Source organism: Bacillus rossius, chromosome 10, assembly GCF_032445375.1.
Source record: "Bacillus rossius redtenbacheri isolate Brsri chromosome 10, Brsri_v3, whole genome shotgun sequence".
NCBI classification, from domain to species: Eukaryota; Metazoa; Arthropoda; class Insecta; order Phasmatodea; family Bacillidae; genus Bacillus; species Bacillus rossius.
The window spans coordinates 37,416,037-37,431,111 of record NC_086337.1 but is presented as its reverse complement, the minus strand read 5'-3'; the positions used below and the strand labels follow the sequence as shown (position 1 = coordinate 37,431,111).

General features: G+C 35.3%; 1 protein-coding gene across 3 annotated transcripts in view; it reads left to right on the top strand.

Annotated features, from left to right (window-relative positions):
• The window catches only part of LOC134535969 (NAD-dependent protein deacetylase sirtuin-2-like), an 18,824-nt gene extending 3,749 nt beyond the window's left edge, over positions 1 to 15,075 (top strand). For 2 of the 3 annotated variants that reach the window (XM_063375432.1, XM_063375431.1), the window contains exons 3-8: positions 1,381 to 1,477; positions 5,814 to 6,046; positions 6,750 to 6,873; positions 9,602 to 9,794; positions 11,379 to 11,565; positions 14,589 to 15,075. In XM_063375432.1, the coding sequence (XP_063231502.1) occupies positions 1,381 to 1,477; positions 5,814 to 6,046; positions 6,750 to 6,873; positions 9,602 to 9,794; positions 11,379 to 11,565; positions 14,589 to 14,717 (963 nt within the window). In that variant the 3' untranslated portion in view covers positions 14,718 to 15,075. The remainder of the gene's footprint in view (positions 1 to 1,380; positions 1,478 to 5,813; positions 6,047 to 6,749; positions 6,874 to 9,601; positions 9,795 to 11,378; positions 11,566 to 14,588) is intronic. The other variant, XM_063375433.1, reaches the window with a different exon arrangement.

Here is a 15,075-nt window from a genome sequence, read left to right as displayed (position 1 = left end):
ATGAAAACTTACATACCAGCTGAATAAAATTTTTACAGCAATACAATGTGATTACTTTTAACAGATACATATTTGAACAATAGTTGCCACTGTATGTAAATCTAACACATGAAGAGCAAGCATTGAATTAACGAATCATAATGATTACATTGAGGGATTTGAGCCGCTAGTTGATTATGTGGCATGTAATAGCTTTGAATATATATACTGTATAGAAGTCGCGAGTGGATAGGATTTACTCTACGTTTTTCAAAAGCATATGATGAGCAGCTTGGGAACTTCACCGCTGCAGTGCGCTGCCGTAGCGCCCTGTATCGTCTTAGTTGTTATTTACCCGTTAGGGCGCAGCACTGTCGCCCGCTGTCATTCCCCGCACCCCCCACCTATCATTCACTGCAGCTCAAGGTCGTTCAACGGGAGGGGGAAGGGGTGTTTGAAGAGTTCGACACTTGTCCGCTAGGGACCACCACAAGTCGATGCCCTAGAGATGGTGGCGATTGCGGCGGTGAATTAACCAACTACCTCAAAACCGTATTAGAAATTTTAACCTGGGCTGGCGACTTCTATACAGTATATATATTCAAAGGTAATAGCAAGTGAACTCGACCAATGTAATCTCTAGGGACAAAATTATATAGCGAATTGCGATAAAACTGAAATAACATCGAAAAGCATGTCAAAATACAGCATAACACCGAAATGCATGTTAATACAACATCTAGCACAGAAATGTAACTTATATCATGGAATTAAGTAGCATTTAACTAAAACTTAATTTGAATCATAAAAAAAATAATCTTTTAATATTGGAAATTCAAGGATAATCGTTAGGTATATCCAGACAAAAAATTGTACCAAAGTGCATGGATCAGAAAAATGAATTTAATAAATTTGTTTTATTGTGCATCTCTTTTTTAATTACTTTGAAATAAAAAATGCTCGCTAATTTATTTGTACTTTTCTGAATGTATCTGATTTAGACAAATTTATTTCAAATCATTTATCCTAAAGATCCAGCATAAATTCTACCGCTATTCTGGTGGAGTATTACAAAACGGCTTTTAGAAAAATAAAACTGTAAAATCTTCTAGTAATCACCCATTGAATGGTGAACATGTAGTGCAATGTACAAACTGATTGTGAAACGTGGAAAACCGATATCAGAATGGGCGTATAAGGATTCGAACAAGAGTCCTCCAGAATGCCAGCTTAGTTTCCTACTACTGTGCCACTTCACTCCAGAGTTGTAGTTGTACTTAATTAGTGCGTAGCATTATCCTAGATGCAAAACTGCTCGAACACTTTCATAATGGACGGAATGTCAGTTTGTTTTCCCAGTGGTCTTGAAATGTGATTCTCCTCCAGTCATCTCTCTTTCAGGTTCTGGATGATGTGTCTCTAGACGGCATAGCCAATTACATAAAGGATAAGAGAGCACTTAACATAATCACCATGGCAGGCGCTGGAATATCAACATGTAAGCATTGAACCAAATTTGCTTGTCACGTCTCATATGATTTTTTTTTCCTTAATTTTTTTTTCTACGCTCCACTAGACACTGTTTTAATTAATAGTTACTTGATGCCTTAAAATGTTAAACTAATTATGGGCCTTGGTGGTTGAGTGATTAAATTGTATTACCTTCCACCAAGGCAGTATGGTTTTTTTATCCTCTGCCTTATCACACTTGGATTTTTTTGCCATTGGGGAATGTGGTGTATGTTACCATTGCCAGTGGGTTTTCTCAAGCTACTCCCATTTCCTCTATTTGTTTCTTCAATGCTCCATCATAATATTTTCAGTGTGTCACCTCGAGTCGATATCCTGAGCAATTCATTCATGTACGTACTCTGAAATGTTCCTAACTCCTAACAAACAGAAGAAGAAGTAAATCAATGGCAGTAATTTTTTGTTTAGCTAAATGGTGAGGTTAAGAAGAATTCATTTTGCAATCATTGGAGGGACGGTGTTTTAACGACCCTTCAAAACTTTGAAAACTAGGGAAATGGATAAAATTTAGACACCTGCGAGTACTCGAAATTCGAGTTTCGAGTCGAGTTTTTTAGTAATACTCGAACTCGAGCTCGTGGCTTTTCAACAACTCGAAATTCGAGCGAGCTTTTCTTGCACTCTACCTATAGAAAAAAAAAGACTCTCATTATAAGGGAATAAAAGTCTTACAACACTATTATCCTTTACTTTATAATGTAACATGATCGACCGTATACATGAACACATCATTTTTACGTACCCGGGATTTACGAATTTCCGTGATGAATTTTTTTTACTTCTATAATTTTCCGCATAGTTTTAATGTATCACTTTCCTGCTTTATGCGGAAGTATTTCCCACTTTATGCGGAAACATTTCCCGCATTTTACTGTAAAAAGCGTTTAAATTGTCCGGGGTCTCATCATTTACGCCATAAAATGTGTGATATAAAGTCCCGTTTAAAATTTTTATGAAAGTTCCTGCCAGTAATGGCGCACGTAAATATAAATATGAAGAAAAGACAAATGAACAACAACTTACGAAGAAATATGGATGATGTACCATAACTACAGTACAATTCCAATAGTTATCTTAAGATAATTACCATAAAAAGAACTAAAGATTCTTTGTGGATACCATAACTACTGCAGAAGCATGATAGTTACCACATTTGCACTATAGTTGCCGTAATAACCGAGATGTGTATTTACCGTGATGGTAATGTATTTATTTAGGACATATTAAAAAAAAAGGATGTTAAATCTTGATATGTACGGTTGGCACATGTTGCTAAGAAATAATGCGATCTGAAAGAATGCAGTACTACTACGAAAAGTGAAAAGGGTACTCGTGGATTTTTAGGTTATGGCAGTCTCTTTCGTTTTTCAGTAATATCGGCCGAAAATTAACAAGAGTATTGGAAGTTGGCAGAAATGCCGATTCAACTAAATATTGGCAAAATCGGCTTCTTCAGTACAGCTCTACATTTGATGACATGAGTAAACATATTTCAGACTACAGGACATTGAAAAAGACTTTAATTTCCATGTAGGTTTATTGCGCGTAAGTTTTTTTTGCAAGTGTAAATTGAATTAAGTAAAATGCTTCTATTTTTATTACTTTAAATTGATTAAACTTAATGACAAGTTACAGATATTTGACACTAATTTTGAGGTTAAACAATTTGGTAAATATGTAGAGTAACGGTATATGCGAAAAAAAAATGCTAAAAAACCGAAAATACTTTTATTCTATGCTCTTTCACTTCCTCTTTTCAAATCAACCGGCGGAGATAAGAAATTCCAAATACTTTAGGAGATATAGAATTTTTTAATTTTGCAATACAACACCTGTACAACTATTAGACCGACGCAATTTTTGTTATTTTGCCGTGTGTTCGTGAATGCGTAATAAATAAAATGGTCGATTAGGTCAGGTCAGTTACATTATTAATACTTTCAAACTAAGCGGACATAAAAAATAATGTGAATTAATTTCAATGGTTCGTCTTCTTTAGTTTTAAAGTATTTATAATGTAACTGACCTGACCTAACAAACCCGGACAATATCCAAATAAAAAATAAGACTTTAAAATTAGAAACGTTAAAAACCCACCTAAGTTGGAGGCGGGTACATTTCCTTTGCCATTAGAAGGAAATGATGTAGTCGTTCACCTACGTCGCGATACCTCCGACGGATTAATAAATAAATAAATAATCACGTATTGGTTCATTTGAATACTGGCCAATCACGGAACTGTCACGTGACAAAATTATCCAATAAGAAACATAATAGATACTCGTAAACCAGAAACAATGGTGATCGCCGCATGAATACCCAGGTATTGTGATGAAAATTAAAAAATTCGATATTCCTAAAGTATTTGGAATTTCTTATCTCCGCCGGTTGATTTGAAAAGAGGAAGTGAAAGAGCATAGAATAAAAGTATTTTCGGAATTTTAGCATTTTTTTTCCGCATATACCGCGACTCTACATATTTACCAACAATTTTACTAAAGCATTCCAGCCACACAGGTTGCCAGCGAGAGATGCTTCTCATCTGCTGTAAACACCATCTCCAATCGTAGAGCTAATTTAACTCCTGAACGTGCAGAACAAATTATTTTTCTGCATGATAGATTGAAGAACAGAATTTAATACTCTATGACAATCTCTCTCAGAATTTTTGTGCCGAAAAGTGGAAATGTTGAAACAATGTGAATGTACTTTTCAAACAACATGATTTTTGGTGCTCAGTTAGTTGAAGCTCAGTAAGGACTCCAGAAAAATTGACAAGGATGAAATTATTCCAAAGTTATGTTACATTTACACAAACATATACGTACTTGTAAACTGTGGTTATGTTAGTTGGATGATATCAGTTACTAATGAACCAATGGAAACAGGTTAGATTCAATGGAAAACATGTTTTTTTTCCTAGCAGTGCAAATTATAAAAGCACTCTGTAAATAGTTACCCAAAATTAATAAGCCCACTTCATTTTAATACTTTATTCAAACATTATACCTACTAAGTTTAAGGTAAAAATAATTTCCCAAAAGTGTAACTGTATCACAAAAGCTCAAGCTTCGAGAACTTTCAAGTAGGCTCGCTCGAGCTTGGCTCAAAGTAAAATTCTTAGGCTCGCAGACCTCTAATGTAGGTCTATCTATTTAGTAGGCTAACAATGATAATGGTTTCTTTTTTTATTTCCATATTTTTCTCAAAAGTTCTCACATTTTATTACTCCATCACAGTAAATTTATTTATGTGCAATAAACTGAAGAAAAAAAACTCGAACTCGACTCGATACTCGCGAGTATTTTAGCAAACTCGCTCGAGCTCGACTCGAAGTGAAAATCTTCTGCTCGCAGAAGCCTAATAAAATTATAGTTATCACATGTAGTGGCTTAAAACCAGTCTGTATTTTGATCAGAAATTCATGTTTCTTTTAAACGTGTCTGTTTTCATCATTGTGAAATATAACATAAACAATCAATGAGTCAACTGTGTATTGATGTAATGATTCAAATCAAATCTCGATAGTCATTCATCTTGTCACAATCAAGTGACTTTTTTTCCCTTCAAAGTTTGATCCAATGTAGTGGTTACATCAAATACTGGCAGCATTGCTGTAAATGATAACAGTGAAAAATGTGTGTTGTAGGGGAAAAGATTTTATGGTTAATTTAACAATTCATCTGTAGCTAAATTTTTTTTCCTATGATACAGAGAAATAATGTTTGGTTCCACAGGAAAAAGAGGTAAAACTCAGGGTAATCATCCTAAGTAAGAATGTGGGAAACCCTGATTAATACTTTGAAACTTCAAAAAGCTTATTGCAGAACAAAACTTTGGTGTTTTACTTTGATAAATGTGTCTCGCCACCAGGGCCGGCCCGTCCACACAGGCGAACTAGGCAACCGCCTAGGCCGCCAAGTAGCTGGGGGCAGCGCAGCACGACACATAACAGCTGATACAATATGTTTAACGATTATTGAAACTAGATGAAAATGAATATTTGTAACAGTTTGCAATGTTTATATTGATATAAGTAATTATTGAAAGTCCACGGTGACCTGTTTATGATTTGTAATAAGTAAAAAAGAAGAAAAAAACACAAGCCTGCTTACATTTGATTGTTGACAAAATATTAGGCTTACGTGATGTATTTTGAGGCACGGACAATTTTTTTTTTGGGTGTCCGGCCGGGGGGTTGGGGGAGGCAATTACGATTTTTCGCCTAGGGCGCCAATATACATTGCACCGGCCCTGCTCGCCACATCTCTGCGGATGTGTAGGAGCTGTAACTCCCCTTGCAGCCGCTGGCATCCCAGACTTCCGCTCTCCTAGCGTCGGACTGTACCACAACCTCCAGAAGTACGAGCTGCCGGAGCCTGAGGCCATCTTCGACATCGACTTCTTCAAGGCCAAACCGCAGCCGTTCTTCGCCCTGGCGAAGGAGTTGTTCCCCGGCAGCTTTCGGCCAACCAAGAGCCACTACTTCATCCGTCTGCTGCATGAGAAGGGCCTCCTGCTGCGACACTACACACAGGTGTGTGAGCAGGCATGGAGGGCGGAAACACATCCAGAGCCTTGGCACGTTTGTTCGTCTGCCTGAAGTTTTATATCAGTAATCATTTGCCAAAACCATCGTAATATTTTCTTCTCTGTGTAATTGCAGGCATACAGTGGATAATAAGATGTTTTTTACATTACTGATTAAGAATTTTTTAAAAAGGGAGGGGGGGGGGGGGGGGGGAATGAGCACTTCATCACAGAGTTTCAGGGTCGAATTTGCATTATTCATTTTTCTCACATGTTATCATCTCTTTAAGTGTGTTTATATATTTAGCTTCAGAACTTTGAGTAAAGAAAGAGGAAAAGTAAGTCAAGTACTTTTGTCTTGGTAATAGTCTGTGGATTTATCAGTACACGGGATGAGTCGAGTCCACAAGAATTATTTTTGTTTCAACTTGTTAAAGACATAGCACATATTTAGATGTATGGTGTGACCCATATTCGAGGGCCACACTTGCAGTGAAAGTTAGATTTTTATGCCCAAAATTATAGATGGGACCCATACGCAGTTCTTGCAAAACCAGTGAGATCAAATGAGATGCAACCCTGATGGGAACATATTCAGAATACATGTGACCAGTTGGCCGAGTTGAACGTTTTCCGATAAAGTATTTCTAACTGCTGTGTAACAATGGGTGTAAATTATATGTCTTGTTTGCATTGTGATGGTGTTTTAGAACATAGACGCGCTGGAAAGGGTTGCTGGTGTTCCCGACGACAAGCTGATAGAAGCTCACGGCACATTCCACACTTCTCACTGCTTGGGCTGCAAGAAAAAATACTCGCTCGAGTGGATGAAAGGTGCAGCAATCTTACAATGTGTTAACACTCTTTCGTAGGTACAGTAAAACATTGATTAACCGTCACCATCCGGACCAGGGCTGAGATGGATCACAGAAATCACTAATCTTCATTTACAATAACATGATTTCACTGCGGTATGAAAATGAAAATAAAATACTTGAACAGGTCATAATATACACTTATTGTATTTAATTTTACAAAACAATCATTATAAACTTCAATACATGCAAGAGTATTAAGAAATGTATTGTAATAGTTAGACACCTGCAAAAATCGCGGATTCATTCGGTGATAGGCTAGAATTCAAACACATATACCTCTTAGATAATTTTTCTATTGGCTTGCTGTTCATCTGGACGAATCTCAACCAGTTATAATCCCTCAACCAAAGAAGGATCGAATCACAGACAAACCAGCTGAGACAACTTACAAGTCAGCAGCCAATGAACTTGCGTTATTTGCCCGAGTGTACAGGGGTATGTGCAGTCTATCCTGAAGGCCATCGAAACCGCGAATTTTGCAGGTCTCTAGTAATAGTGTACATATGTACATAAGTATAAACATATACCTATTACTGTAATTTTATAGATGTCTGTATGATTATACTAATGCTTTTTTTTAGATGATGATGGATAACAAACAGATGGGTAAACAAGTGACTGTTAATCAAAGTTTTACTGTAATTAAATATTTTGCTAGAGTTGAAAATTAACCAAATTTTAAGCCATTTGGTCCCCCAATTGCTAGAAATTTTATATATATGCTAATAAGCCACATTGATGCAAAATAACTAATTTTTCAATGTCTTGGGTGTGAAAAATTATCGAAACTGTTCATGCAGTACTAATTTGTTTTGAATGACAAATTGACATTGTGACGTGAGTCAAATGATACCAAGTTGTGCAGAACTTAATGAAAACCATAAATGTTAATAAAACATTGATATTTCAAAGGTAGTCATGTTGTGGTTTTATGGCACCCCAGAATTTTGTAATTATAATTAGTCCATACTGTTCCTACACACACTCACTTCAGGCAAGAAACTATCACCTCTCAGCTCATTCTTCTGCCCTTCCACCTTTGTAAGGTCTCCAGAATCAGGAAAACCTGGAAAAAAATTGATATAGGAAATTTTTTATGTCTGGGAATGAATGTTTTGTCTGGTCATTCATACGAAATGGTTAGACAAAATGTATTGCAAACCCATTGACTGTGTAATGCGTATTGTATTTAAATTCAGTCTTTGTTTCAATGTTAGTGAACTAAGTATTTTTAGCATAGTCATATTTTATGGAATATGAGGTGAATTCTGTGGTGTGCCTCATAGTGTGATGTAAGAAACATCACTTTGTGTATAAATTCGAGGGTTTTTGTTACTATGTAAACAGTTTGTCATGACGTTGAGGAATTTGTAAGTACATTGTGACTGGAACAGTGTGAAGTAGAAGTGCAAACATACCACAGTAAAAGGTCTGTAATCCAGCATTTTAAGGACCACTGCCATGCCGTATTATCGGATGTCATTATTGCTTTAGGGGAATACCAAAGAAAAAATTAATATACAATCAGGGTTGCTACAAGTATAGAAAACAGAAAACGGTGAAATTAAAATGATCTGGGAATAACTGTATAAGTCAGGGAAATCAGCAAATCACCAAATATTTCTGGGATTTGTTTTTGTGACAATAAAATTAAACTGAAAATACTGACTCCACCAATATTTAGGCACCTGAAAAAATGCTTAAACCTTTAATCATGAAATTTGTTTGAATTTTCTTTTTCTTTAAAACCTCGGCTTTTTACTGTAAATGCAAAGGAGTTAACTTAATAATGCATTTTTACACGCAGGTTTGATAGTCTACATTCTATATTTTTAGGTGAATTGGTAGTAATTGTTTATAAACACATTTGACTATCTAAAAGCATTAATTTTGCTAAGGTGACACAACCTCTTTTCTTCCGGAAAGCAATATCAAGTGGGCCGTGGGATTATTTGATTTTGGCAGATAAGGAAAACTGGATTCAGATCTGGAAAACCTGGAAAAGTTAGTGAATTTTTAATTTTCAAGCTTTGAGTGCAATTATATTTAAAATTAATTGGAATAAACAGCTCTATGGCTATACACGGTTTGAACACAGTTTTAATACTGTTCAAACGTAGTATGTAACCTGGTAAAAGAAAAAAACAGGAATCTACTGGAAAAATTCAATGTGGGTGGTTCGATCATTGCTGGATTACAGAATACGCACAACCAATAGGAAGTGCCGGATTAAAAGCGCAAACTGTACATTGGTTGTTTGCAATAGAATTATTACATGTTTTAGTCAGTAAAAACTAATGTAAAAGAGAGACTTGGATAAGTAAGGGCATTTTTATCTGCCTCTTTTTGTCACACAGCAAGTTCAGAGTGCTCAAAATGTTTAAATAATGCAACTGTTTTGAGTTAAAACGGTAAAGTTTTTATTCCAAGTTTTGTTACTAATATGGGAAACATCAAAGTAAAAAACAAAATGTGTGTAGAAAGACATTTTGTCATACCAAAAAAAATCATGGATTTGCAGCTGTTGTAATTTTACATTTATGAACTAAAATTTAACAACAACAAAATGGTGGATTTAGGTATTGGCATTTCACTGTGACAAATATAAATCTTCCTGTGTATTTTTTTTTTTTTTTGTGGATGGTTGCTATATAATAGAATATGCTCCTGATGGCTTTGTGCAGAGCAAATCTTCGCAGACAACGTCCCAACGTGCACCGAGTGCAACGAGGTGGTCAAGCCAGATATAGTCTTCTTCAAGGAAAATCTCCCAGAAAAATTCTTCAAAAACCTCAAGTCTGACTTCAGGAAGTGTGACTTGCTCATAATACTGGGCTCTTCTCTCGTCGTGCAGCCGTTTGCTTCCCTTGTGGACACGTAAGAGTTTTCCCGCAGAAGATTCACCATGTAGCATAAGTGGGTGTAAAATAAATAGATTGTTAGCACTTACACTACTTACAAGCTATGACTGGCACTCCCGTTGACTTGATATTTGGGCATGCATTGTCTCATTATCATTCCCAGTCTGTAATGAGTCTAATGTTTTAGACTATGTAACAGCTATTTTGAGGTCCAGGTGCGTAAATGGCATTTTTTTGACGTGACAACGTCAAATAAATCGATGAATGCAGGCTGCACGCCCGAAAAAGTGTCCCATTACGGATGTGCCCTGTTTGCTCATTGTACGCATGCGTGGCATCTCTCTTCCACTCGATTGAAACAACCAACGATTTGACTATTCAATCATATTTTCGTCGTTTGAATTATTAATATTATGTAATTTAACGATCGTCCACCGATTTTCAGCACAATCGGTACGGTTATTTAAAAGTAATGTTGAATATTCAAATTACACCCGGGATCTTTAGCACAATGTTTTAAAAAATATTGTAACACATTATAAATAAGTTTGGTGTATTTGGGATGTGTATTTGTTATAAAATCGTGTTACAAAAACGAAATAATAATATTCCCCTACCGTGAACAAAAATTTTTATAAATATATATATCATCTGAAACAATCATTACTTAAGTGTGGTTTTGTGGCCATGCGGTCAGCGTCACAAACTTCCAATCTAGAGGTTGTTGGTTCAAATCTCTGCAGCTATGAAATTTTTTTTTGTACTTGTAAAAATAAATACGGCGCACGCAACATTTCAAAAGTAATAAATATATTTGAATTAATTAATGCAAATAAAAGTACATTTATCAATTAAATTGTAGATTTCATTTCACTCCTTTGTATCCCTAAAAAATAGTGATAGTTTAATAAAAATGATTCAATTTTATTCATAAAAGTATGCAGAGGTAGATTTTATCATACAAAAGATAGAAACATTTTAAAAAAATTTCTTCCACAAAGAATATAATATTTTTAATGCCTAAATGGTTTGGTTGCAAAAACCTATTACGGCTCAGTCTCAGGCCGAATATATTTCCTTTTCTTCTGGATCAATCATTGCATCAATGTTTTGTTATGACGTCACGTTAAACTATCGTCCGTAAACCGACTTTACAGACAAGCAATTTTTTTTAATGAGTGGTTTGAGTTTGTTTATTCTGTTTCCTAGTCAATCTGCGAAATTTACCCATCACTGATCATTGAACAGGGTGAAAATCATGATTTGGCATTGTGGAAGTGTTCAAGGCTTCTCTAAAATTTTGGATGTCGCGGAACAATCTTAACTGCATTCAAGATAATTGGCATTCGTCTTGGAACTAACCTGCTGTATGTCCAGTCAAAACACTAGCTCTGAAATTGGTTATAACTGAATATAAAAATGGGGATTATCACAACAGTAACAGAATCTGTGTAGGTTTGGGCGCATGGCAGAAGTATACTATACTAAGCCTCCAGCAAAAGGGAGTCTTGGATTGACTTCCGAACTGGTTTCTCTAGCTGCAGTACCCCTGCATGAAGTGGTGTGCGTAGGTACCCTGAACCGTCGCTCCTGTGTGCAGAGTGGAACCAAGTGTGCCGCGGCTGCTGATCAACCGGGATAAAGCCGGCAAGAGGGACAGGCTGATGAAGTTGCTGGGGGTCCCCGGGGGGCTGGACTACGACTCGGAGGAGAACACCCGCGACGTCGCCTGGCTGGGCGACTGCGACGAGGGCTGCCAACTGCTCGCTGACAAGCTCGGTTGGGAGGTGAGTTCGCTTCACCGAGATCAAACATTTCATTATTGATTACTTTCTGCAGGTTCATTAAACGACATGTTTTACAAATTTTCAGCGTTCTTAGTTAATATTTGTGTGTTAATTACCGTATCTACCTGAAAATTCTGAGACTGAATATAATGTGACCCCAAAATTTTTGATTATGAGTTTATGAAAAATACTTTATGGGGCAAAAATCTCAATTCAAAAAATTTTTATAGGATCTTTTTAATCAGATATTCCCAATGTTCCAGATTTCTTATATAATCTTTTCCAACTGATACTTAACATGATGAGAGTACAATTTCGGCCATTCAGATTTTGCCAATCTGTTCAATTACTACAATTTTTTCATTATTTTAGATCCTGTGAATTAGTAGACACAAACTTTTCGTAACTTAAATCTTGAAATTTAAGTTAAGGTAAATGTACCAGTAGTCGTCATGCTAAGAAGAGTTTTAGAAAAAAAAAATTGTGTACATAACCTCGTAGGTGTATTACTGCCCCCAACATGTTTGTTTTTAACCTCAAACTTTACTCTACAATGCTATCCAACACTATTCGATAAAAGCAAATTATCTTTGTAGATTTATAATTTTGAAAAAAGTGTGATTTCGAGCCAGTAGTCGTCATGCAAATTTTCGTGTTTGCCAGTGTTCGTCACATGTTTGTGCCAGTAGTCGTCATGTGCAATTTCGGCTGTATTAGTTTTAATTCATGGATCCAGAATGATAGTATTGTACTATTTGGGCTTCAAATGTTATTTGGTACTATATTTTAAACATCAAAATGGCAATTCATAAAGATCGTTTAGTAATATAATGAATAATCCTCATTAAATTTTGAATTTACTTACAGCACTCACGGAACAAAGAGGGACAGCACAACTAACATGAAAATATATAGAGCTGTAGCAAACCGTATGTATTCGGTACTAAGTAACGGGTGCGCCTTCTATTAACGAGTAACGAAACGTTACACACGGCTGCATTTTGTTACTCGCATTTTTCGTATGTATTACGCATGCGCGCACATATTCGATGAATTAGCGTTACAAAGAACGATGTTTGTTTGTTAAGTAAAGTATAATTTGGAAATTCCTCGTCCAAGTTTTTTACTGTTAATTAAAGGTATTATGTGTGTAGACAAAGTTTGAGATTGGAACAGAAACAATGTAACAAAGTATTTTTTTACAAATTAGAATATGTATGTTTTTGTTTTTCACTATTGCGTATTTTCACGTTTTTTTGGTTCTTATCTTAAGAGATAATATAATAAAGCCACTCTAATGAGATTAAATGTTTCTTGGTTAACAAAAACGGTTTAATTATCAGATATTGTTAATTGTTTATATTCTATTTATTATTATTTACGCAACGTCATACTGTACGCGCACGCAATACGACTCAATTCGTTGCTGCAACATAACATAGCATGTTATGCGGTATCAGAAGTAAAATTTAAAAAATGAATTGGGGCCCATCTTCCTACCCAAGGGCGATTTGCCTTTGTGTTTATCGGACAATGTGTTTCTTGGCACACTATTTTTTTCCGCTGCTCGTTTTATACTCATACCATTCGCTACATCTTTAAGAGCAGCTTCTATGGCTGACTTTTCATACAACAGTATTTTCCGTTTTGGCATTTTGCCCTGTAATTAAAGAATGAGACACATTATAATGTTTAATTAACTTATTAATGTCAAAATATATATCGAATGACCCCTAAATTAATGTAAACAACAATGCCTACACAATTTCTGCAATCAATAAAGTAAAGTAATGTCCGACCCAGAAGTCGTCATAAACATGCATCGGAAGTCATCATAGGTGACGACTACTGGATCTGATCATAATAATGTTATTTGCCTATCAACAACAAAGAACCAATATTATTTAAGAACTCTAGGGTGTAACTTAGCACAACTTTAAATAAAATATTAAATGTACCAGTGCTCGTCAGGTATGACGAACACTAGCAATACAAGGTTTTTATTGATCCAGTTTTCGTCACCCTAACTAAATCATACAAAGAAAACAATTTTTTTTAAAATAAACACTTTTGCCTCTTCAAGAACATTTAACCAACATATTCAGCACAAAACATCACGAATAAACATGAAAAATTACAGAATTAGAAGTAAAAATGTGCACTTGCCTCCTTAGTGTTTTATTATAGGAATTCCCCTATTTATCTTCACTGCTCTACGAACTTTTGATGCACGGACTTTTTTTGATTGAAAATAGTGTTTGTTCCGAAAACTATTGTGGTAATTTCAGCTAGAAAGTCAACCAAATTTTTGTCAATATTTAAGTTGGCGATATATTGAGCTACTTCTCTATTATTTACATTTGAAGTTGCTAGTGACGACCATTGGAGCAGTGACGAGTACCGGTGCACTTACCTTATGTCGATATGCGGTACCACACTTATACATATGTTTATTGGAAAAGTCATCTTGTTTATAACTTGTTAATAGAATACCATGAAATGAAAATATCTACAAATGCAATTATTTTCAATGTAACCCGAGGCTAAAGGTAGCACCAACAATTAAAGTGAGACAATCAACAAACCAAAAAAAATGTATTAAATGGTCGCCTTCCTTAATATAAACAACTGATACACACAGTGCAGTACTGCTTTAGTTAGGAGAGATGTGTGTTGTGCCATGCACAAATGTTATGTAAAGAAGTACTTTTTGTTTTCCATCTACCTAAAAAATTCTTTTAAAAAATAATTTTTTTTCAAATATTGAATTTGTGGAGACTTTCTCTGTGATTATTTACAAAAATAATACAATGGGTTTTGTATTAGTTGTGGGATGGTTAAAGAAATATATCTGTAATTTGATCAGCATCGGATATTATCCGTATTCACCCATCATTAATTTTTGGGACTGCATATTTGTGAACCCAGGCTTGGAAATATTTTGAGTTTTTGTGCTTCTCTGATGAATATTGTACTGAGTTATCATAACTTACATCATTAAACAAAATTATTATGCTTGTCAGGATGATCTGAAAGCCCTGATGGAGTCGGAACACAGGAAGTTTGTCGTCCCTGTGCAATCGCAGAAGGAAGAGAATCCTGAGTGTGGTGAAGGCAGCGAACCAGAAAGTGCAACCACATCAAAAATGTGATTTGTTTGGTTGGATTATTTTTTCATTGGATAAATTGGTGCTGTTGTCTATGTTTTATGTAATAAAATATTATTTATTACTAGTGTTAGGTGTTTAAATATTTTATACAATGTAAATATCTTGCAAGTAGAAGCCTTTTTGTATTTTCCACAGTAACTGCAAAATCTTGAAATGGCTACCATGTTGAAAGCTATTTTTAAATTAGTTATTGCTCTGTTGTAATACATGTAATTTAATGTTTTTTTTTTTTTTTAATTGATGTGTAAACAAAAGGAGAAGGAAAAAAAAAAGTAATTATTGTAAGAAAGCTGTATTTATTTGAATAAACTTTGATGATGAAGAAAACATTTTGTTGTGT